The sequence below is a fragment of the Lepidochelys olivacea genome, assembly GCF_965140295.1.
Source record: "Lepidochelys olivacea isolate rLepOli2 genome assembly, chromosome: 6".
Lineage (NCBI taxonomy): Eukaryota > Metazoa > Chordata > Testudines > Cheloniidae > Lepidochelys > Lepidochelys olivacea.
The window spans coordinates 82,378,192-82,404,607 of NC_140416.1; the positions used below are offsets into that span (position 1 = coordinate 82,378,192).

The following is a 26,416-nucleotide window of genomic DNA, read 5'->3' on the forward strand; positions in this document are numbered from 1 at the left end:
CAAATGTATGATTCAGCTTGTGCTAATTTAACCCATATGTTCTGGATACCCTAAAACCCCTATATCTGTATGTTTTGGGCAGAGCTTCATTGCAGAGTAAATTTCTCCCTAACAAATAAAATTGTGTGTTACAAGCTAAACATGTAATTTTAAACCTAATGGATGTTAACTGGAAGCCGAACAAATTTGGAAAACTTTTGCTCAACAGAGCAATAATAAGTGCTAACAGATTAGTACTACAATTCAGGGTGGTAGTCATGTTACTCTGTATCAGCAAAAATAAGGAGTCCTCCTTATTTTTACTACAAAAATAGAAATCCAAATAGAGCCCAACAATTGAAGACTGGAGCATAGACACTGTAGGCTTGACCGCCCTGGAAAGAATGAAATATCATCACAAAAATATACAAAGAAAAATCCTTAGAATACGGGAAACTTTTCTGGAAGTATCTGAATGGTCCTATTAAATACATTCCCCAGCCAACCCCTCCTCTCTACCCACTTCCTTCCTTCCCCATCTCTATCCCTCTCCTCCGATTTTTGCCTCTACTCTTTATCTTTTTTCGAACTAGCTGGATTTCTAAAAACAAAAGTTGTTTCTTCCTAAACTTCTGTAATACCAAATAACTGATTTGCTTTGTAACCCGTCATATATAGCATTAAATGTTTCAGGTATAGCTAGGGTGAGCTAGCAAAGAGTTAATATATTATGAAGCGTTTAAGCATCGTTTGTTATGTTAGTTTTTTCTTTACAGATTTTTAAAAGCTTAATAAAAAAGAAAATGTTTCGGCCCATTAGCCTGTAGCTAGGAGCAGAACCCCTAGAGCGGAACTTTTCAGTTCCACCTTAAAGCGGACAGGCTCAGCTGGCTTGACCGGGAAACGGAAGTGGTTGCCCCGGGAGGTCGGGGATTGAGGAGTAAGGTGACGTTTTCCAGGCTGAGTGGCGGCGCTGGCGCTCGCTGTGTTGTGAGCCCCAGCAGCAAGGGGCAGACGGGGTGAGAGAGAGGAGCGTGGCCCCCGCGGGCCCGGTCTGCACCGCGGCCTCTCTGGGCCCGCCGCCTCCCGCGGGACCGCTCTGCGCGTGTGCGCTCTGGTGAGTCCCGTGGGCGGCCGGGCTGGGAGTCCTGGGCACGGGCCCGTTCTCATCCCCGAGCGCAGGTTCCCTCTGCGGTGCCTCTCCCCGGCGCAGCCCGGCTGTCGGCCTCTCACCGCGCTCCCGGCGGCAGGGCCCTGCCGGTGAGCTCCCGTCTGGCCCGCGGTCACCGGCCGGGTCTGCCCCTGTCGCGCACTCTCCAGCCGGGGAAAGTCTCAAGCCGAGACTGAGGCGGGGTGTCGCCTGCCTGGCAGCCTGCGCAGATTCGAAGGAAGACGCACATCGTTCCGGCCACCAGCCTGTCCCTGGTTCCGGCCCATCCCCGTAGCTCTCGGGCCGCGCTCTCGTGCTTAAGCGGTCCGGTTTCTGCTCTAAAGATCCACACAGAGTGGGGCGGGTGGGTGTCTGGTCTCCGCTTCTAGCAAAAATCCGGACCGTCACCTGTTGTAACGGCAGGTAGGAAGGTTGGGTATAAACTTTCTTTTTTTGTGTCGCTGGTGTTCCAGACTAAATGTGGCTTTGTTGTATTATGCGAAATAATTTCTAGTTGGCCACTGATTTGTTCATAAAACCCTGCATGACTACTTATGTTTGCCATTCTGTATTTTAAAGTATTGATACATGTTCTTTCAGCAGTACCAAATATTTCTCATTAACCATACAACTTCTAATTGCGTTATGTATTTCTACAGAAAACAAAGCAGCAGAGAAGACTCCATAAATATCACCTTAAATAGATTGTATTCCATAGACTAGAAAACAATATTTTAATCCTTGGGATAAATTTAATCAGCCATGGGCACTAGTAAATAGGATATTTCAATGTTTACATATCAACGTTTCTATGAGTGCTTTCTTAATCTCAGTACAACAATCAATCGTAACAACCCTATTCCCTATGCTCGCTAACCCAAGAGTAGAAATTATTTGGGGCTTTCAAGCGTGCAGCGTGGTTCTCACCTGAAGGTTTATACTGCTGGATTTGAAACTACATTGTTTTGAAAGAGCCTGCATTTGTTATGCCTTGCAATGTGACTGGAAGATCATCTGCTCATTTAGACTTTGAGGGTGCTACGGAGGAGAGTTCTACTGTTGGAGATTATAACAATTTAAATTTAATGTGATATGTTTTCAGAGAGAACTACAAATTAAATTTTGTGAAAGGTTTTTTTACAGAATGCAAAACAAAAAATGTATTCATGATTTTTAAAATTACAGCTAGAAAAAAACAAAAAACCCAGAGAAACAAAGTGGGTGAGGTGATATCTTTTAATGGAACAACTTCTGTTGGTGAAAGAGACAAGCCTCCAAGCTACTCAGGCGTCTTCAGGTCTGAGAAAAGTACCTGGGGTTTGTCTACACTGAAGCGCTACAGCAGCTTTAAGTGTAGACATTACCTACCCCAATGGGAGAGATTCTCCCATCAGCGTAGGTAATCCACCTCCCTGAGAGGCAGTAGCTAGGTCAATGAAAGAATTCTTCACTTGACCTAGTGCTGTCTACACTGGGATTTAGGTCATCTTAACCACACTGCTCAGGAGCGTGGATTTTTCAGCAATCTTTCACTCATAATCTAAGAAGTGTACTAGTTTACAGAAGTGTAAAAAATCCATAATCCTGAGCAACGTAGTTGTACTGACCTAGCCGTGTAGACAGCACTATATCAGTGAGAGTTTCTCCCATAGACATAGGCTATGTCTACACTAGCACTTTTGTCGGTCAGAGATGTGGAAAAAAAGCCCCCCTGAATGACATAAGTTTCACCGACAGAAGCACTAGTGTGGACCGCTGTGTCTGCAGGAGATGTTCTCCCTCCGATATAGCTACTGCCGCTTCTTGGGGGGTGGTTTAATTAGGCTGATGGGAGAGCTCTCTTCTTTTGGCATAGAGTGGCTACACAGGAGACCTTACAATGGCGCAGCTGCAGCAGTATAAGCTGTGCCACTGTAAGGTCTGTAGTAGACATAGCTGTTATCTCTCAAGGTGAATTAACTATGCTCACTGGAGAGCTCTCTCCCATCAGCATAGGGCGTCTTTATTAAAGTGCTACAGCAGTGCAGCTGCATCAGTGTAGCACTTTAAGTGTAGACTTACCCTCTAATATACTTGGACCAACATGGCTACAACAGAAAACGCTGTTTAAATAAACAGTCTCCTGCAATGTTTGTGACATTAAAGGGACTATTAACAAAAGTAGAGCAGACTTCGCTGATTTTCGTGGTACAAGCTGTGAGAAATGCAAAAAAGAAACATGGTGAAAAGAGATCTGTATTTAACATTTTTTTCCATTCTTAATAATCCAACATATTGGTAACATAAGCAAATAAATGTTTGCTTACAGTGTTACTTGAGTCCCTCGATATGAGGGTTCACGTACGTGCCTAACTTTAAAGTGTATAAACTTTTACAAACATTTTAAAAAAAATCCCCATGAAGTTTTCCGCTATAAAAGAATGAGTTGAGTAGTATTTTTTTTTTTTTTTACTAATACCAAGACTTTTTCAAAGAATGTTACAAAAGTAAATATTTGGATTCTCTACCATATGAGATGAAGAAGGAATAAAACAAGTTTATTAAAGTCTTCTTTCCCCATCTCATCTTTGTTAGTTGTATCCAAATTTCTGTGAAATATTCATGGTTTCTTTGAGCCTCGGATTCCTGTAGTATCATTAGACTTCAGCAGTTCCCAGCCCTTCTGTTGAAATGTGCTGTCTATGTTATTGTCTGGTAACTCGTGAGAGAATGGCAGTTGGAACTAAAAATGCTGAAGTTGAAATGTAGAGTCTTTTGGCCTCCCCATCCCCAGTTACTTAGCTATGGGCTCACTGTAATGCTGTTGCAAGCTGAGCCACTTGATTTCTTTAGTTTTTGTTTCGAATTTCTGTGGCAAAAATAACACTTTGTCAGGAAACAATGTGTAACATCTGCACTTGCAGATGTGCAGAATTCTGAAAGCTTATTTTAAATTCTATAAATATAAATGTGGTCATGAGTAGCCCCATCAAACCTGACATATAAAATAAAGCACTTGTGTAAATGTCTGCAGGATTGGGGCTTTGATTGCTAATAACAGTAAGCTATTAAAATGTAACTTTAAAAAGTAGATCTTTTCTATTTAAGATGTGGATTTCACAGAAGTTGGACAAGGAAAATAGTCTAGTCAAATTTTGAGTTGTACTTCTACCTGGCAGAATCTAAATCAGAAGGTGTTTTGAAAGATGAGGGTTTACTCATCAAAACTGTGCTTTCCTATCTTGTATAACATTGTTCAACTTTCACATGGCTTTTGTCACACTATTTTTCCTTCCTAGAGATTTCTTCTTGACAGGTTGTCAGATATATATTGTAAGGCAAGATTTATGATCTAATTCTGGTGTTTTCCTAGTGTCATTTGGCTCACTGAGGGAGATCTAGATTTGAACATGGGTCTCTTACTTGGTATATTTCTCTGGAACAATTTTTCACCTCAAAGTTTGAGTTTGTTCATATCCTCTTCTTCCTTGCCATAACTCAAATCTGGTTGTGACATCACAGCTAGTTGCTTGGAAATGCTCTAAAGAGAATTCTAGGACTTGAGATGAGAAATGAGCAGCAATAACAAACTCCAAAATAACCTGTTTTTCATGAGTGTCCTCAGGAAATGAGAAATTTAGACTGATACAGAGCAGCAAAACTATCTAAATAGTCTTAGAACAAAGCTGATTATGAGACAGACTTTCTTTTCCCACTATATAAACATCAAGATGACATCATGGTAACGTACCTCACCTAAAAATCAAAGACCTACTTACTTTTTCTTGTAACAGAATATTTCCTAAAATTAAAGCTTGTTTACCTTTTTTTAATGCTTTACAGATTGTTGTGTGAGATTTCTCTGAAGCCGCCAAAATGGTGTTAGCAGACCTTGGAAGAAAAATAACCTCAGCGTTGCGCTCGCTGAGCAATGCTACAATTATCAATGAAGAGGTATGTAATATTTGTGTACATTATAGCTCTCATCATCGAGAAGGCAAAATATTACCATGATGGACTAGACTGGTCTTGCTTAAAAACTACTGGAATTTAGTCACCCCAAAGTCAGTGGCCAAACTAACGCATCAGCTTGAAGATACCCCAATTATTTAATTTTAACTAAGTGTGCAAGGCATGGGCAGGGGATCAAACTGTCTTCCTAAGAGGAAATGAGCCAGGGAAGAAGGTAAGCAGCTGAAATCAAAGGAGTAAATGACAGAAATAAAAGAACCACGTTAAGTTTGGGTCTGCCAGCTGGTAGAAGGTACTGAGGCACATCAGTAAGGGAGTATAAATCTTTTGCATCAACTTTGCTGGATAGAATTAATAATTTGTATGCTTAATAGTATATAAATTATTAATTCTGTGTTCTGAAGCTTATTTGGGTATCCTCTGTATGATTTTGGGTGACTTAGTAGTTACGGTATATGTTTAACAAAATGTAGTTGAACAGGTCTCGTAGACATTAAGATCAGAAGGGTCCATCGTGATCATCTAGTCTGACCTCCTACACATTGCCCACCTACTCTTGAAATAGACCCCTAACCTCTTGCTGAGTTACTGACGTCCTCAAATCATGATTTAAAGACATCAAGTTACAGCGAATTCTCCATCACTGGTTTTAGACCTTCTTGTGACCCAGGCTTCAGAGGAAGCCATAAAACTCCCAGGGTCTCTGCCAGTCAGGCCTGGGGGAAAATTCCTTTCTGACCCTAAGTAGGTGATCAATTAGATTCTGAGCAAGTGGGCAAGACCCACCAGGCAAATGCTTGGGGAAGAATTCTCTGTAATAATGCAGAGCCTTCCCCGTTTAGTGTCCTATCTCCAGCTGTTGGGGATTTTTGCTACTGGCAGTCACTGATGGACCACATGCCATCATAGGCAGTCCCATCATACCATCTCCTCAAACTTAACAAGCTGAGTCTTGAAGCCAGTTCGGTTCTCTCTTCTCTTCTCCTCCCTCGTGCGTGCACACACACACACACACCTCCTGCTTCCCTTGGAAGGCTGTTCTGGAACTTCACTGCTCTGGTGGTTAGAAATCTTTGCCTAATGTTGAGTCTAAATTTGTTGATGGCCAGTTTGTATCTATTTGTTCTTGTGTCCACATTGGCACTTACCTTAAATAACTCATCTCCCTCCCTGGTATTTATCCCTGTGATGTATTTATAGAGCGCAATCATATCTCCCCTTGGCCACCTTTTGCTTAGGCTAAACAAGTCAAGTTCTTTGAGTCTCCTTTCATAAGGTAGATTTTCATTCCTCTGATCATCCTAGTAGCTCTTCTCTGCAAATGTTCCCGTTTGAATTCATGTTTCTTAAACATGGGAGACCAGAATTGCACAGAGTGTTCTAGATGAGGTCTCACCAGTGCCTGGTATGATGGTACTAACACTTTTCTGTCTCTGTTGGAAATACCTCACCTGATGCATCCTAGGACTGTGACTGCATTAGCCTTTTTTAAATGTAAATTTTTGGAATAATTGGTTAAGCATGCATCTATTACATATTGAAATAGAGTTAAACTTTTTCCCACCCAATAACAATCCAATAGCTTTTTTAATGTAAGTGCAGGTTCTTTTAGCAAAAAAGAAGTTAAACAGCTGTTTCTTTAAAGTGACTGAATTACAGTGCTTGTGAAACTAATAACATTGCTATAGGCAGCCATAATGTAGCCAGGAGCTGTGTAAATTTTACATTGGCAGAAACTCTGGATCTTATTCCTTACTGCGTGGCACCTTTTTCATTAAACTTTTAAGTCTGAGCATTTTGTTAGATGCCCAAAAAAGCCACAAGCCCATAATTTTGAGAGAGAGAGAAGGCGACAATGGTTAAAAAACAATCCTGGCTTAGAAGGGAAGTGAAAGTTAAATAAAACAAATGGAAATAAGCGGAAGTTGATAGCAATGAATATGAATTAGAAGCTGTGAATAGCAGAAAACTGATGTAGGAAGCAGAAAGGACACAGACAGATACCTATGGCTAGCAGAATTAAGGACAATAAGGAGTTTAATTATATTAGGTACAAAAGGAATCCTAACAATGGTATTGGTTCATTACTAGATGAAAATGATAGAATTGTCAATGCAGAAGAGACAGAAATGTTCAATAAATATTTCTGTTCTATATTTGAGAAGCGTGAAATAAATGCATTAGAAAGCAATAGGCCTCACACAATAGAATCAATAGCAAGTTATGATGTATTATGCATAAAGTAATATACGTAGGAGTAAGATGTATGTGTTTTTATGGTTAATTGAAGTAGGAGCAAGCTTAATGTATGTATCAGCTAAAATACAAAACCATATTGTATGCAAATCATTAAAAGGAAGTAGGAGTGAATATGTTTAAATCTTTAATATATGCAATGAAGTTAAATGTGTTAGAAGTGTTTTAAGATATGCTAGGTTAATATATGCTGCAAGAAAAGGCAAGTGGCTCTGACTGCAACATATGCACTCAAGTCAAATAGTCATAGCAATGCAGGAAACTGCATAAATTAGTAAAACCAAACAATATTCTAATTTGGCCACTTGATAACTCCAAATCGAAAGTAAAGCTGGGCCCAGACCTTTAAATGTCAGCTGAAAACAGCTAAGCAGTGTGACAGAACTAACAAGAGTCTCCTAAGGGAGCCTCCTTGCTCTGTCTCCCCTACCAATCAATCTCCTGAAAGAATCGACGTGCCAACCGGCTCTGAGGCCCTGGCCAGGTCTCATTCGGAGTGAAGGTCACCTTAGTCGGACTGTCTCGGATGAGGTGACGCGATTAGGTAAGCAAACCAGAAAAAACAGCTTAAAGAAATAGAAAAACAATTAATCCTAGGTATAAAATAGCATACAAATAAGAGAATAATAAAAGTCTTGAGTGCTTGAGTTGTGGTTAACCTATTCCTTTTTCTGCATTGCAACAAATATTATAATACATAAAAATATTACATAAAATTTGCCGTAGAATTGTATCAATAATTTCTCTGCATACCTTTGTAATGAAGAATTCCCTATAAATAAATATTCGTTTTAATTTTCAACTAACAAACTTGGGTCCTCTTCTTGGTGATAGGTGAGTAGTGATAACGAACCAAATTTAATTGTGAGCTACCTCTCAGGCTCATTCCACCTGACTGAGGGTAGGGGCAAGGCCCTTATCAGGGCTTCCCAGCAAATTCACCCTAGTGAATTTTCCTCTTACATGGCATAGTCGGCAGGATTTCCTTTTTCCGCCTTTATTCTCCAACTAGAGGGTGTGAGGTTTTTGTTCTTGTTCCTGATTTTACATATACAATTATAATGAAATATTTTAACGGAGTGACCTTTAAACAGGACTTTTCCTCTAGAGGACACCTGGATGTATACATATCACTTCTGCCTTCCTGGGGTCGGTATATTTCATTATCTCGCCTACAGAGTGAGGGAAATCATACTACAAGGGAAGAAGCAAGATGATGTATTCATATTATATGATGAAATACTTATAACTCAATCAGTAACTAAAGAGGATGTTAAACAGTAGCTAATAAAGACAGATGATTTTTAATCAGCAGGCTTGGATAATTTACAGGAGAATTAAAGAGCTGTTCAAAGAACTCTCTGGAACGTTATATTTTTTTCAATGAGTCTTGGAACACTGGAGAAGTTCCAAAGGACTGGAAAAAAGCTAACGTTGTTGTCAATACTTAAAGGGTAAATGGGATGATGATGGTAACTATAGGCTTCTCAGTTTGACAGGAATCCTGTGGCTTTTTTTTTTCTTCTTCCTAAATGGCTGATACAGGACTCAGTTGATAAAGAATTAAAGTAGGGTAACTAATGCCAATCCAAACAACATGGTTTTATGGAAAATAGATCTTGTCAAACTAAGTATCTTTTGATAATAGCATTGATGTAATATGGTTAATTTCTGTAGGTGTTTGATTTGGTACTGCACAATGTTTTGATTAAGAAACTAGAATGATACATAATCAGTGTGGCACACATTAAGTAGATTAAAACCTGGCTAACAGGACTCAAAATGTAATTGTAAACAGAAAGTAGCTATTGAGCAGATGTGTTTGTAGTGGCATTCCCTACTGAGCGTTTCTTGGTGCTATGCTATTTAACATTTTTATCAATGATCTGAAAAAAATAAAACCATCAGTGATAAAGTTTGCAGATGACCCAAAGATTGGAGGAGTGGTAAATAATGAAGAGGACAGCTCACTCATACAGAGAAATCTATATCTTGGTAAGCTGGGCACAAGCAAACAATATGTGTCTCAGTATGGCCAAATGTAAGGTTATACATCAAAGAACAAAGAATGTACACCATAGATACAGGATGGGGGAACTCCAGAACTGGACACACTATTGCAGGGACTGGAAACAGTGACTCTGAAAAAGATTTCGTGTTATGGTGGATAAACAACTGAATATGTGCCCTCTGTGCAAAGCTGCAACCAAAAGAGCTAATGTGATCCTTACATGTGTAAAGAGGGGAATATCAAGTTAGAATAGAGGTTTCATTACCTCTGTACTTGGCACTGGTGCGACTACTACTGTGAATATTGAATATGCAGTTCTGGTGGCTATGCTTAAGGATCAATTGGAGAGGGCTCAGAGAAGAGCCATGAGAATGATTCAAAACATGCCTTAGAGACTCAAGCAGCTCAGTCAATCTGGCTTAACAAAGAGAAGGTAAAGGATACATAAATATCTGCATGGGGAATAGAAATTTGGTGATAGAAGGGTCTTCAATCTAGGAGGTTTCTGTCTAGTTATAACAAGATCTAGTGGCTGGAATTTGAAGCTAGATAAATTCAGACTGGAAGTAAGGCCTCACTAACCATTGGAACAATTTACCAAAGTTGTGGTGGATTTATATCACTGTAAATCAAGATTGGATGTTTTTCTAAAATAGGGTTTGGTTTAACCACAGCTATTGGACTTAAAGCAGGAATTAATCCAGAGAATTCTGTGGCTGGTGTTTTGCGGAAATCCAGTTACATAATCACAATGATCCCTTCTGGCCTTAATCTATGAATAGTTTGCCAATTATCCTAAATTTTATCATGTGTTGTGTTGTTTTCTTTATATAACAAATTATCAGATTTGATTAAGACCATAAACTTTTCATCTTATCCCAAGCTTGTATCTGTCTGAAGATGTATAATACCTCAGACAAAATTCTCAAACCTGGGTGCTTAAGTTAAGCAGTTAAATAGGTAACCTGTTTTTTCCAGAGGGGCGAGCATCCATATCTCCTGTTTTCTCCAGTGAGAACTACAAGAGTTCAGTGTCTCAGAAAATCAGGCCCCTGAGAAAGCTGTGTAGAGTATGGATTAGTGGTAAAAATTTTAAATGCACCAACTCCTTAAAATTTAACCACCTTCTGAACTCTAGCCACCCTGGTTTGAAAACACTGGCCAAAGTGAATCATAGAATCATAGAATATCAGGTTTGGAAGGGACCTCAGGAGGTCATCTAGTCCAACCCCCGTGTGTGAATCATGGTGTACCTTCTTAATGAAATGTGCTTATTTTGGTTCTAGGGAATGCTTTTATTTATGGATGTTTGATGTTTGTTCTTGTTCACTTTTGTCTGTGACTGGATACAAACTGTTCTTGTCAATCTCATTTCATCTGCTGTTTGTCATAACTATTTTATGCACATCTATAATTACTTTTACAGTACAATTCTTCCAATTAACTTGAGTTTACCTTTACATGAGGCTGAATTATCTCTTGTTATGAAATTATGGTAATTTTGCTGGTGAGGGGGAAGGAACACATTCTTTTAATATAGTAGAGTAAAAGTTGCATGATGATATAAACTGATCAGCTGTGCTTTTCATACCTGAATATTTTTTTTCATAGAACTACAGTAGAACCTCCATTACGAACACTTCGGGAATGGAGGTATTTTGTAACTTTGAAATGTTCATAACTCTGAACAAAACATTATGGTTGTTCTTTCAGAAGTTTACAACTGAACATTAACTTAATATAGCATTGAAACTTTACTATGGAGAAGGAAAATGCTGATTTTAATCATCTTAATTTTAAATGAAACAAGCACAGAAAGATTGCTTACTTGAAAAAAAGATGTCAAACTTTCCGTTTATTTTTTTTTTAGTAGTTTGTTTAACACAACACTGTACCATATTTGCGGGTTTTTTTGTTTTTGGTCTCTGCTGATTGTATCCTTCCAATTCTAAATGAGGTGTGAGGTTGACCGGTCACTTCATAATTCTGATGTTTGTAGTTCTGGGGTTCTACTGTAGTACTTTTGTTTTATTCCTGTGTTTACACAATTGAATCAAATATTTTTAATTTATAAATCAGTGTGTTCCAGTAAGACACATCTAAAATCATCAACTTCCACTTCAAGGACTATCCATTCTGTCTGTGGTTTACATCAGATTCAAGGATTGCTTTAAGTATTAATTATTTTATGTTTACCGAACACTAAAACAAAAATGCCATTGTTTTCATGATGCTATGAACAAACTTGATTTCTGTACAATCGTAAATTTTAAATGCCCCCTCTTTTTTTTTTTTTTAAATCCTCCCAAAGGTTTTAAATGCTATGTTAAAAGAAGTATGTACAGCACTACTGGAAGCTGATGTTAACATTAAATTAGTGAAACAGCTGAGAGAAAATGTCAAGTAAGTCAAATAATCAAAATACATTAAATTGACTAGTTCTATTATGTTTGTATGGAGCTTGCAGACGAGTGAGATGTGTAGAGTAACTTACATGATACCTTTTTAAAGGAACAAAAATACGTGATTTTCATTTAATTATTTTCCCCCATCATTCCACTTCTCCTTCACTAGAGAAATTTAGTCTGAGCATTTAAATGTCAGTGTCAATTCAGTTTTACCTAAGACATCTTTCCTCAAGTTAACTAGTTGATGATGTTTTTCTAAAGAAGAAAATAGATTTTATATATGCTATCTGTTTTTATATCAAATTTAATATTTCATAAAGTTTCCATGAGAAGTAATGAGGTCAAATTAGACATTTTAGTGCAGTGAAACTCCTTCAGAGTTTAATTAGTTGGCCATACATCATACCTTTTAATAGTAACCATACTGATGCCTCTTAAGGTTTGCCTGTTTCATTCTGTATTTGATATAAATACAGAATGAAATACAGAGGTCTGTTTACATGTGACAGTACTGTTCAAATATGTTTAACTTTTAGTGTACTTTACTTGAGTTGCTCTCTAAAATAGTCAAGTATACTAGAAAGCTGGTAATCTACCCTAAATATGAGGATAATGTTTCTACTGTACGTTTCTTTATGTTTAAGAAAATATGGACAGTTCAAGACACTTAGAGAATGTAGGGCATTTTTCTCTGTTCATATAAACTAAGACATACTTATGATCCTCTTCTCAAGGTTTGCTTAAACTATACTGACATTCCTTATCTTGTTTTGATTTTATTTTAACAACTTTTAAAAACTTAGGTCTGCTATTGATCTTGAAGAGATGGCATCTGGTCTTAACAAAAGGAAAATGATTCAGCATGCTGTCTTTAAAGAACTTGTCAAGGTAAAACTGTATGAGATTTGCATATTTTTATTTTGGATTTTTATCTCTCTTTTTGTGTAAATAACCATCCAGTCCAAATAACAGTTCAGGTATGAACATACTGTACAAACATCTCACAGTTACAAAATATGAGCTACTGTTATGTATTAAAATAGATTTGTGTTTGGATACATCGCATTTACCTGTGCCAGGACATTAAATCCAAAGATGTTTAACATTGTTATTAAAAATAAAAAAATCTATAACATTATTTTTTTGAATTGTGATTGAACAACGGGGAAAAAAGTCTTAGTAACTAGAGAGATTAGAAAAATGGTTTCTGTATGAAATTGTTTGTTGAATTGTGAAAGAATGTAGGATTAGGTAACTGGAGTCCTTTCAAACTCTAGTGCTCACACAAGCTATTTCTGATTGTAACTGGAGCTTGAAAAATTTGTCCAACATCTACAAGGCTGAGAAATAAGCCTATGAGCAAGTGGAAAAGAGCTGTTCTGCAATGCCCCCCAACCAAGCCACGCTGCAATTTAAAGGAATAAAGCAGTTGTGTATTGTTTTTATTCTTTAATTGACAGTATGTTACAATGTGTCTGTCTAATAAAATTTTTTAAATGTAATCAACTAAATTTCTCTTGCTTTCTTAGGGTACGTCTACACTTAAAACTCTGCGCTGAAGTGCTGTAGCACTTCAATGAAGATGTTACTACACCAACAGGAGGGCTTCTCACATAGGTGGATTATGTCGACTGGAGAAGCCCTCCTGTTGGCATAGCACTTTCTATACAGAGGTTAGGTTGGCATAATTGCATTGCTTATGTGTGTGGATTTTTCTCACCCATGTAACGATGTAGTTATACCGATGGTAAGTTGTTTATAGTGTTGATCTGGCCTTAGACATTTTCTCCCTTCCTGGCTTCACTCCACTTCTTTCTTTTTCCCCTCACTAGATCACTTTTTATATTATTCTTGCTGACTTCAAAGTTTCTTCCAGTTCTCTACCGTTTTCTGCTTCTCCTCCTCCTTTTTTCCCTCCATTTTTTTTCTCAACTTTTCTAACTTATCTCATCATTCTTTCTTGTTTACTCCCCTAGCATGTTTTTTGTTCCCATTTGCACATATTCCCTTCCTCCATCCACTTTTACATAGGGTTTGATATTTTTACAAGACTCTTAACCTAATGTTACTAGCCAAAGACCAAGTGATAGGGAAGAGAGGGATAGAGGTATTGTTTGTGAAGAACACCTACATCAGAAACCAACACACCTCTGCTTCTGGGAAAGAAAAGGGTGCAATGATTTCTCCCTTATTGTTGTGGTGTCCTGGGACGCTGCTTGAGGGCATGGGGCTGGGCCTGGGTTCCATCTAGAAGACATCTGACAAATCTGAAGTATACAAATCCTCCCCAAGGCTGCAGGGGTAAGGAGCGTTCTTCCTCTGGGTACCTTCCTCCCACAACCTCTTGGCTGCTGCATATTGGGTATCGCTAGTAGTCTTACCCCTTTTGGTCTTCATTTGTGAGTTGTTGCCCTCGTTTAATAACTTCAGTGCCTGTTTGCACAGTTACTCAGCTTTTCCCAGCCAGAAGCATCAAAGTGAAATTAGCCAGATTCCTTTCAGTTTCACATCTCCCAAGAGGGCTTTGAGTAGAAGCAGCGAAAATTGATGTTTGTGCCTTGTTTTCACTTTGGAGCACATTAGCAAAGCTGTGAACATCTGCAGACTCAGGAAGAGGGCACTGCATCAGTTAATTTTCTTCTCTTGCTTATAAGATAGAAACTGGAGCCATAAAAGTTATGTTTCTAGCTCTTATTAAAAAGCTTAAATTCTGCACAAATTGGCTGTGGTTCTGTTGGTAAGCTTCCTACTTGCCATGGGTAGGTGGATTGTTCAAGCACTGACAGGTTTCTGCTATCAGCTGTGAATAGGGTGTTCCGTTTGTTTATAGGGTTATAAAGTCAAATTAGTCTTGTCTATCCTTTCTTTAGTCCATAACAGAAATCAGAATTCACCTTGATCGATTGGTCTATCAGCCGTCTCAGAGAGCATGCCCATCACAACATGACATTTGTGGTGTTCTAGCCAGTCCTTCAGCCACCTGTTGGCCAGGTTGTTAGTGACACCACACACCTAAAAATCAGAATTAAAATTGTTTAAATATTTTGTTTCAAATTAAGCAAACTAAACCAAACAAATTTAAAATCTGAACTCAAGGAAATTTTGCGTGTATGTATTTAAGGACTAGCCAAATCTACCTTGACTTAGACCTGTGAAATGTGTAATTAATAGCAGTGCTCAATCAGTTAACCTTTTAAAAGACCAAGTTCAGACACACAGTTGGGTATGTAAGTCAAGCCACCCCTCTGCATAGGGACTTGGGTGAAGGTAGGAGCGTAGTATGTCCTCTAACAATTCCACACTTCTGACGTTTAACTTTCTTTCATTTATTATTATGCTTTGTCTTACAGCTTGTAGATCCTGGAGTCAAAGCCTGGACACCAACTAAAGGAAAACAGAACATTATAATGTTTGTTGGGCTGCAGGGAAGTGGTAAAACCACAACATGTTCAAAGGTAAATTATACTGAATCCTTTTACAATATTTAGGCCTGATCTACACTGCAGCGGGGTGTGTGTGAATCGATCTAAGTTAGGCAACTTTAGCTATGTGAATAACATTGCTGAAGTTGACATACTTAGATCTACTCACCGCGGTGTCTTCACTGCGGTGAGTCGACAGCTGACGCTCCAATGGAGTACCGGAGTTGACGGGAGAGCGCTCAGCGGTCGATTTATCACGTCTAGACTAGATGCGATAAATTGACCCCTGGGGGATCGATCACTGCCCATCGATCCTGCAGGTAATGTAGACAAGCCCTTAATAGAGAGAATAGTAAAAATTAAACTGTCTGAAACACAGATTTCTGTTAGATGTTACTGTTGGCTTGTGTACTTCCATGGTTATTAATATAGTTTGCTGAATACAGTACAACCCTATTTATATAAGAGACTTACTGCAGCAGAGATACAATCTCTGCAGAAAGGTTTTTCTACACAATTCATAATTTAAAAGAAATTATGATAAGAACATTAATTTATATTTGATGGGATTAAAGAGAGAAGAGAAACCTTGATAAATGAAAGTTGAAGCCAGCCACCAGCTGATGAGATTTGGAAAGAAATCCCCCTCCCCCCCCCCCCCCCCCCAGCATGGGCAGGTTATTCCATAATTGTTCACTGAGTGGTGGTGGTTGTACCTTCTTCTGAATCATTGGGGTATTGGCTACTGTTGGAGATGGGGTACTAGACTAGATAGACCAGTGGTCTGATCTAGTTAGGTAATTCAGGTTCTGACAGAGGGACTGCATAGTGGAAGTGTTTTCTTTCTCTAATTGAGTCACCCTAATGTTCTCTGACATTTGCTTTGCACTGTTGCAGTTTATAGTGTCAGTGTTACAGTAAGGGGCAAATTGTTCCAGCTCTTATTAAAGTGTTTATGGAGTGGAGGAGATATATTTTTCTGAAATGGATACATGAAAAATAATTGATTACTGTCACATCTGAATGTTAATGGGGTAGAGTGGGATGAATGTATATAATGAGGGCTTTCATTTAACAAAGACAAGTATTTAAAGCAATGGGGCTCGCTTCAAAAGCTGTTCTGTTATCAGTTGAAAGGTTCAGGACCAAGCAACCAGTCTGCAGGATATCACATTGGTTGTTCACCTTTCCATTCTCCACATGTACTTTTACATATTGCTTGACCATCACTAGCTCAGGAAATAAAAATTACATGTCCCATTCCAAACCTGCCTAGTACATGATAAGGCAAAGCCAATGAGTCACAGGGTAGAAAAGTTTTGCTTTAAATACTAAATAAAGGCAATAACCTCTGATAATGCCTTACATTTTTACTGTTGCTAATATATGACCAAAGGTCTCTGGTTGCAGGCAGCGTGGTCCAGGAAAAGTGTCTTGACTCCTGTCGTTTAGAAAATACCAGTACAGGACTTCAGTGACTTATTTAGCTTTTTTATAAATCTAACTTTCTATTTTTAAGAAAAGGATTTTTCATCACCTAAATCACTAAAATGCTTGGTACTGTAATCACATTTTGTATTTCCTTTTAACAGTTAGCCTACTATTACCAGAGGAAAGGTTGGAAGACATGTTTGATATGTGCAGACACATACAGAGCAGGTATTATGAGTGACTTTAAATAGGTTTGTTCCATTTTTTGCACACTTATACATTGCAGATGGTCCACTGACAATATTTCTATTTTACAGGTGCTTTTGACCAGCTAAAACAGAATGCAACAAAAGCAAGAATTCCATTTTATGGGAGGTACGCACCTTTGGTTTTGGGAACAGTTCAACTCATTCTATTGTTACACATTTGGAAAAGATATATAGGGGATCAGTGTGCTGTCAAACAGATTTTAACAAGAACAGAACCATTATAAAAGAGTAAGCTACTGACACATTCAGGTCTTCAGGGAGACATGCATACATCCTTTTTGATCTTCAGATATGTTAGAAAGCACTTAATCTCTATCCCCAAATATAAACAGTGACAGGAGGCTCACAATAAGATGGCAATTCTGTAGAGCAAAAAAAGTGATCATTCTTCTGAATCATGCTTTGAATGAGTTCTCAGTGCTTTCCTATCTTGCTACTGTGTGCACACTGATGGAAGAATATAGATTTTAAACCTGCTTCAGCTCTATATCCGTAGAGCTGAGATAAGGCACAGTGTATAAATTATGCTTTTCAATGCAAGAGATGCCAAAGGAAAGAGGTTAGATATAAAATCTCCAGATGCTCTAACATATAAACAACCAGTACTCTATAACTAAGAATGTCTACATCTAGAAATTTGGGATGGATTTGAAGTTACTTGATTGCATATATATGAGTTAATTAAAAGTTAGTTTCCTAAAAATAGATTCTTGGGATGGGGGTGCATGGACACAAAGTTATTTCATGTAATTTAGACATGTCTTTACCTTTTGAACAGTTACACAGAAATGGATCCTGTGATTATTGCCTCAGAAGGTGTTGAGAAATTTAAAAATGAAAACTTTGAGATAATCATTGTTGATACAAGTGGGCGTCACAAACAGGAAGACTCTTTGTTTGAAGAAATGTTACAAGTTGCCAATGCTATAGTGAGTAACTACTGAAAATGTAAAAATGGTTCTCGATTGTCTTTTGTTTTTATAGTCATTTGAATACAACATCACTATCCAAATGTTTTACATAGATGCTGTCTATTATAGAACATGTCAGGAGTTTCTGAAATATGGGGACAGTTCTGACCACTGTAACAGCAAGGATAAATGAAGTCTGAAACTTACTAGCCTTTAGTTGGTGAAAGTTCAGTAAAACTACTTAATTTTAAACTGTTCTTCTGCTCATTTATATAATTAGTCATTGAATTAAAGTTGGCTTGCATATATCAAGGGACGTTATCACTTCAAACAATATGCTCTTTTCCTTGGTGATCTTTGCATAAACAGATTAAAAGAAAAAAGACTGATGTGTATTTACAACATTACAGAAATTCTAGCAAATGTGCCTGGGTTTCTTCTGCCACTTCTTCACATGTCTGATTTATGTGAGATAGATGAGGTGATCATAGGTCATGCTGATGAACAAATGAATTTACGCTGTCACGTGGATTAAGGAACAGTCTTCATGAAGTAACAAAACTGACAGCCTCAGCTTGGTCACCAGACTTGGGATCAAATGGAAGATATTCTTTGGCATCTTTTTATTAGTAAGCCTAATACTTAATAAGTGGAGTGTAGGAGGACAGCATGGACAAATATTGGCTTAACATTGCTCGGCATAAACAATAATGTTTACAAATATTTTAATAGTCCATATTAAGTAGAGGATTATAACTTGTGAAAAAATCCATTATTATAGCTAGTAGGCCATCTTTGGAAGTAAATATCCATAGTTTTCCTGAATTTTCTTTGGGGAATGAAGTGGAAAAAATGTATTTTCAAGTTACTGTATTTCTTGCTTATTGTTCAGTCTTGATTCACTCTTGAAATACTTTCTAGATGTGTACCATTTCTTTAAAAATTTCAGTGTACTTAAGAGTCTACTACAGAACATAATACATAGATACAAAGTTAAGACCCGGAAATAACTCATGTTAATTTTTCCAGCAACCAGATAACATTGTTTACGTTATGGATGCCTCCATTGGTCAAGCTTGTGAAGCTCAGGCGAAGGCTTTCAAAGATAAAGTAGATGTAGCCTCTGTTATTGTGACAAAACTTGATGGCCATGCAAAAGGAGGTGGCGCTCTCAGTGCGTAAGTATTGTGTGGTAATGGGGTTTCAGTACTTTTGTAGCTGCATGTTATGTCTAAACTACCAGAAGAGTTGTTAAAGTTCTCTTGTTGTTTTTGTCACATGCAATTAGGTGTGCTGATTCTTAGCTCAGTGAGTAACACTGGCCTTGATGCAAACCACTTATGGCCTGATCCTGACTTCAGGGGGAGTTATGGGTGCTTTCAGTATCAGACTGTGGCACTTTTTGATATTATACATCTTTCTGTAAGCGTCAACTTGTTTTCTCAGGATAGTATCATTAGTCTCTCTGTACACTTGAGAGGGGTGTTAAGTTACTGTGAGTTTGTCTTCATACCCTTAAAAAAATTAAGATGCCTTACAGACTTGGTTCAGGTAAAAAGATTGCTTCCCATTAAGAGTCTAAGATGACATACCCAAAAAAGATAAAACTGAAACTTCAGATTTTTGTGAGGCAATGCTGGATGAGACTCATATCAGTGGAATGGAAGTCAAATCTCTGAATGCGAAAAGTCCAGAAAATGGTCAAAGAACCCACTTATAAATTCCTCAGTTACATTATCTTTGATTCTGTGCTTCTGTCGAAAGCCATGCAGCACAGTCCTAAAGTTATTAGAACACATCAGAAATATGATATCTAAGCATCTGTCTTTATACAGGCAGACATGACAAACACACTTGTGGAAATAATGGTTAGAAATTAGGTTGGTTATAGACACCATGGAAAATATTGGCAGACCAATCTGGTCTGTTTTTGATGCCAGCTCTTTAAGTCAGTGTCTGACTGAACTGAAAAGTTAAGATGCTTAAACGCCTATAAATATTCTGTTCTGTCAGTAAAAATAAAGTTGGCAGAAGACGAAGCATACTAGCCGGAAATAAACACTGAAGGTGAGAGCTGCACCTTGCAGGTCCTGGGCCATACTAATAAGATGACCAGGTGCCTTCTTTTTCCTTACACCCCACCTCTCCAGCTGCTGGGAATTCAGAGTGCAGAATTTCTAGCAGAGTGGTCCCTGCTCTAGAGTTTTGCCTTTCACGTCTCTTGCTAGTAGGTGTCTGACCACCTTGAAGCTCCCACCTTCCTCTACTTTCTGGAAGGGAGAAGCTTTATCTGTCTCCCCATTTGGAAGCCTCCTGGCTGCTTTAAGATATGGAAGAAAAAGAGAGGTCTCCACGATTCTCCATTTTGTTGGCTGCTCCTCCATGAATAACTTAAGTACTTGCCTCTGTTGGCTTCCCAGCAGCAGGAAGAAATGGACAGGGTTAAGTTTTAGGTGCCCACAAAGTTCTGAATGTGAACAGTGAAACTGACCATCTTAATTTCCCATTAGTGGTGCTTGTTAAAGCTATCAGCAGTGGTACAGGCACTGAGTCTGTCTGAAGATTCAGGAATACATCTATTTAAAGTTTGTTCATATTTTGAAGGTTCTATTTATAATCATAGGGAATAGTAACTTTTTTTTTAAATATTACAAGCCTAAAATGATTACTTAAATCCCTGAGCTTATTAGGGAATGATTCCCAATTGCTACTGGCAAGTAGCTGTTTCAAATCCTGTATAGTGAAGCCTTTTGCACTGGTAGTTTGAGGAGATACTAGAATATTGCAGGCAAATAAAATCTCACAAGTGTCATTACATTCATTAATTTTAATATAATGGAGCAGAATTTGGGCCATATTGATTTTTTTTGTTTAGAGACAGTCTTATTACTTATACTTCATTGCAGAGTTGCTGCCACAAAAAGTCCTATAATTTTTATTGGTACTGGAGAGCACATAGATGACTTTGAACCATTCAAAACACAGCCTTTCATCAGCAAGCTCCTTGGTATGTACTATTTATAACTACAGACTACACAAGTGTTCTCAAAAATGTCACTGTCACAGAAAAAAATTGGAGCATAATTTTCCTCACAAATTTTGAAGAAGGCTTTCTGTTTTCCAGGTATGGGTGATATTGAAGGATTGATAGATAAAGTAAATGAATTAAAGTTGGATGATAACGAGGCACTCATAGAGAAGCTGAAACATGGTAAGCTAGTCCTCCCCCCCCCCCAAAAAATTATGTAACAGAGCTAACCTTTTGAGTAATCTTCAGTTTGTAGAAAATTTATTTGAAGTAACTATTCAACTTTTTTTTTCCTTGTCATGGTAAACTAAGTAATTAAAGAGAAATATAAATTAAAATCATACAGGTAAAAAAAAAAAAAAGAATCCAGACTTCTCACGAACAGTTGAAATGTGAAAGTAAATGGATTGCTCCTCTGACATAGCGTTATTTGCATGCTTTCTCAACACAATTGCAATTTACCTAAGGTTCTTAAATGTGTTATGCAAAGTGAGATACAGCCAAATAATAGAAGAATATGCAGAAGAAGTATCTTTGCATCTAACACTATTTGGCTCTGTCTGTTCTCGTCATAAAGTGTAATCAGAGATGGGTGGGCAGGATCAGTCTACATAAAAATGTAATCGTGTGATCATCTTCACTAACCTTCCATTTCTGTTGTGCTTCAGGTCAGTTTACATTGAGAGATATGTATGAACAATTCCAAAACATCATGAAAATGGGACCCTTCAGTCAGATCTTGGTTAGTTATCCTGAAAATTTTCTGTCCAAACCTCTCCAGCGCTTTCTACAAAAATTGAAAATGAGTGAACTCTTTTGAATTTTAAGGAATTCGTCCCATTGAATAGCTGCCTGAAATGCTACCAGATAATTTTAATGGCTTCTAGTAAACATGAATAACTTGCCTTTTTCTGCATTTGAACATGTTCAAATTTGCTGAATAAAATATTTAAAATATATAGCGCTATCAATTTCACAGGTCACTCAAACAGTAGTCTCTTGTAATTTGCAAAACGGACACAATTAACTCTTTTAACTGTACTATTTTATAGGGTATGATCCCTGGTTTTGGAACAGATTTTATGAGTAAAGGCAATGAACAGGAATCAATGGCAAGGCTAAAGAAATTGATGACTATAATGGACAGTATGAATGATCAAGGTAAAACAAGTTCCAGTAATAGAAAGTTAAGAACAGTTACTTAAATAATTCATAGCTGTGTTCATTATTTTATTGGAACAAGTCAGGGAAACAAGTATTGGGGAGGGTGGGAAGAAACAGGAGAGTACTAATTTATCATGACAGGTTTCAGAGTATCAGCCGTGTTAGTCTGTATCCACAAAAAGAAAAGGAGTACTTGTGGCATCATAGAGACTAACAAATTTATTTGAGCATTTATTACTTACCTGATCACTCTCGTTACAGTGTGTATGGTAACACCCATTGTTTCATGTTCTCTGTATATATAAAATCTCCCCACTGTATTTTCCACTGCATGCATCCGATGAAGTGAGCTGTAGCTCATGAAAGCTTATGCTCAAATATATTTGTTAGTCTCTAAGATGCCACAAGTACTCCTTTTCTAATTTATCATGTTGTTCGTATAAATATCCATACATAACTGAAACAATTGGAAACAATCCAATGAAACAATTGGAAAACCCACAACAGAATTGAAGTGCACATAACATAACATATTTCAAAAATAAGACTGAGTAGAGGATCCAGATACTGCTTGATCCAAAGTACATTATTTGGAAGGGATATTTTATTACCTAGAGGAGATTTCTAAGCATACTTTTGCAGCTGGAGTAGACACGGTCCATACACTCATTATCTCTAATGACTGACAATCACTTCCTTAAAGTCATTGTCAGGGTAGAATTGCCTGCAAAAATGTCTGTGTGAGGTTGCATATTTATTATCTAATATCCGTATAAAACTTTATCTGTTTGCAAGTAAAAAGATTGTTTTCCACCTGTCAGACCCACCAGGTCACCCTGGTCTCTGGTACTCAGGTTGGTTTGTTTTCATCTTGCACATCAACATTAGTCATAGAAGCTTAACTGGCAGATTATGCCCTCAGTTATACCTGTGCAAACTGCAGTAGTCTTCAGTGGGATTGCACACATGTAGTTAAGGGCATAATTTGTTATGCAGAACATCTGTTGCTAATGGCGATGCACAAGAATAAAGGAAATCCAGCTTGAGTGTCTGGTAGTTGGAAAAATTATAGAAATCATTGAGATACAATGTATATGGAAGTCCACTACCACTTACAGTCAATTTTCAGGGTAGAACCACACTTCAAAAATGAAAACAATTCTCAGTGACTGAGTTCTCATTAAAACCTGTATTACATCCAGATAATGTTAATAAGTTCACATACGATTAAGTATAAATATTTTGCATTGTTTTTAATCGCAGAACTAGATAGTACAGATGGTGCAAAGGTTTTCAGTAAACAACCAGGAAGAATCCAAAGAGTAGCAAGAGGTTCGGGTGTTTCTACCAGAGATGTACAGGAGCTTTTGACACAGTACACAAAGTTTGCACAGATGGTGAAAAAGATGGGAGGCATCAAGGGTCTTTTCAAAGGTAAGTAAAACATCCATCTATTTGGCAATTACTCAGCTGTAGGAAAGGCATTGTGGTGGTGGTCGCTAGTGGGAATAGGGCAAAAGATGAGGGGGTTTAAAAATGTAGTTTGAGGTCTGAGGGAGAAAAGGCAGTAAGTGTGGCTGCAGAATGAAAGTGGGCTATGGCGCCTTCTGTTACTCTATGGACAGTTGAGTTACATAATGAGCCTAGAGCAGAAATTGGTGTTTCTGATTTGAAGTTAGTTAATAAAGGCAAAGTACTGTTAGTGTTCATTCAATGGAAGTGGACAAGATTGAGAAATCTGATTAATGAGGATTCCCTTCGGTCCCCAAATAATAAGGAAAAAAATCTTGATTTTTTTCCTATAATCTTTTATTGGTCAGAAACATCATTTACCAAACAGTTCCCAAGTCCTGTTTATAAGCTAATTTTTGCTCTACATGATAAATTCAACCCAGCTGTGACTGCTGCATGTAGATTCAATTTAAAGGGAAATTATTTTAGAGGAGTGCACCTGGAATTGCCATTCTGCTAACCCCTGGAAAATATTTGAATAGCTTTATGTACATCTAAAATGTGTTCACTTTCATTTTATATAAAATTCTTTACTAGCTGTACTGCTGCTTATGCCAGTTATGTGACAGTTAACATGCAGTTGGCCAGAGAGATAAAGCACTCATGCCTTGTGAATTTAAGAGTGGAGTTCATGAACAGTTTCAGCCTGGCAGTAAAGATTTTCTGTTGATGAGGAGAAAACTCTCTCCGCTACGAATATACAGACTGCTGGTTTGTTTGTTTTTCCCACAAGTACTGCCAAACACATACAGATCATCAACCACTTAGCAGGTGGCAGCGTCACTTTTGATCATGGTTAACTTAAGCTGGTTTGAATCGAGCAACTAGAAGGGGGAAGCTTTTACATTATCAGTTTCCTGAGTAATGCATTTTTCTTGTCACTTTCTGTATTTTAAGGAGGTGACATGTCAAAGAATGTAAATCCATCTCAAATGGCAAAACTGAACCAACAGATGGCAAAGATGATGGATCCAAGAGTTCTTCATCACATGGGTAAGTGTTACATTTTTGCAGTATAAACTAGGCAATTTGCAAGGAATTATGGGGGAGCATTTGACAGCATATTTCAGTGTTCCTTCTCTATCTCTCCTTTTAAAACCCACCTTAAATCTAGTCTTCAGTTGCCGATTTTCTCTGACCATCTACTCCCACTCACATACTACTTGGATTGAATATCCATCCAAACTAGACAATGAGCTCTTCTGGGCTATGCCTATTGTGTTTGTAAAGCACAGCTGAACACCTATGGTGCTGTGCATTAGTGGTGAAGTATGAGGTTTCTTTACCAAAAAGAGTTACTACTAATTGAATTGCCAGGCTAGTTACCTACCCAATTCTCACTGACCTCTCTTCTCTAGGTGGGATGGCAGGATTGCAGTCAATGATGAGACAGTTTCAACAAGGTGCTGCTGGAAACATGAAAGGCATGATGGGATTCAATAATATGTAAAGAAGCCTTAATAAAAACTGACTTGGCTGAGGACTTTTGCTGTGACTTCTGTAAAAGGATTTGATTTCTTCCTTTTTACAGTGAGAGAGGAGTGTCGATGGGGGTGAAGGAAGTGACCTTTTGAAACTTCTATTTGGGCTTCTCAAGAAGATTCTAAATTGATTTCTGGAAAACAGTTATATTTTTGCTTAGTTCCTTCCCATCAAAAGATGTTCTTAAGTTTAATAAATAAAAATCATGATGTAAAATTTTAATATGTAGAGACACTTTTTAATTGTTTGCATTAAATGGCAGCCATTATATTTGTAAACAAGCCAGATATTTGGTTAATAGTAACATAAAATGTCCCAAGAAATACGTTGTAAAATAAACTTAAATGGTTGTAAATGAAGGATGTGCTTATTTCTTTGATTTTAAAACTATCACTAGGAATGCACCTTTTTATGCGATGTAGTGTAGATGGCCACTGCTCACTGATAGCAGTACTTAAATAACAGTTACGAGAAAGATGATCAGAGGAAATATATGCCTTTGATATCCATGCATTTGAGGTGTTGAGTTGCCTGCAGACTGAAATTGGGGTGGAAGGGCTGCTCGTTAGTGTGCATCTACCTCCTTTGCTGCGCGTTCTCAGAGACTGGTTTTGGGGGGAACTGCTGCTCCTTGCCGTAGACATCCTGTGCAGGATCTCACAAGCTTGCTTCTTATCTTTCCTCCTGTTTAGTAGATATAGGAGTCTGAGAGGGTTATTGAGTTTCCAGTATCTTCAGTACACTCATGACATCTAACTTTGTGTTAATCTCACCAGACTCCTAATTAAGCAGTGTATTTTGCTGTGAGCATACACTGGTGCTCTTAATCTGCACTAAATGGAATTTAAAATATTGATATTGACCATAAAGCTCTAAATGGCCAGGGACTGATGAATTAGGAGACTACCTTTCTCCCAAAACAGTAGAAACCCATTTATTTGACCCTCCATTATGCGGCTCTGTGTATTAACCGAACAACCTGCCCACACAGGTCCAGAAGCGGGTGATCTCTCCGTGACCGCTAGATGGTGCTGCAGCCTTGCATTTTCCCATTCTCCAGATTATCTGATTAGATCGGATAAATGATGTTCTGCTGTGTCATACTGACACAGTGAGCAGGGGTGCTTGAGCTGGAACTCCCTTTGTATAAAAGAGAAGGAATAGCTGGCAATTGTGTGAGGATCTTTTGGAACTTAATTGACTTTGGAACTTAATCCTCAACCATGGTCTGAAACGGGCAGAATCTACTGACCTTCGGGCATGCTTCAAAGTTCATCTATTATCCCTGACTTCTGGAGTCATGGAAGAATTATTGAGGGGGTGGGAGAGAGGCAGCAAGGACAAACTTTTCAATATCTATTTTCTTTCTATCAATTGACTGGGAAGGGGGTGTTTGTATTAATTTCAGTGGAATATATGGGCCCAAAGAGTCAAAGGTGTTA

The 26,416-nt window shown here is 38.0% G+C and overlaps 1 protein-coding gene across 2 annotated transcripts; it reads left to right on the plus strand.

Moving 5' to 3' along the window:
• The first annotated feature begins 889 nt into the window (after positions 1–889).
• SRP54 (signal recognition particle 54) lies at positions 890–25,279 on the plus strand. Of its 2 annotated transcripts, none has more exons than XM_084630292.1 (16): positions 890–1,096; positions 4,952–5,062; positions 11,659–11,750; positions 12,559–12,643; positions 15,106–15,210; positions 16,770–16,836; positions 16,926–16,983; positions 17,656–17,806; positions 18,818–18,966; positions 20,695–20,795; positions 20,913–20,999; positions 21,485–21,558; positions 21,869–21,977; positions 23,244–23,414; positions 24,390–24,485; positions 24,851–25,279. In XM_084630292.1, the coding sequence occupies exons 2-16, from the start codon at positions 4,985–4,987 to the stop codon at positions 24,940–24,942; spliced, it is 1,515 nt and encodes a 504-aa protein (XP_084486418.1). In that variant the 5' UTR covers positions 890–1,096; positions 4,952–4,984; the 3' UTR covers positions 24,943–25,279. The 2 variants fall into 2 exon arrangements, with proteins under 2 accessions (XP_084486418.1, XP_084486419.1); XM_084630293.1 differs by lacking the exon at positions 890–1,096 and adding an exon at positions 1,128–1,552.
• The last annotated feature ends 1,137 nt before the right edge of the window (positions 25,280–26,416 follow it).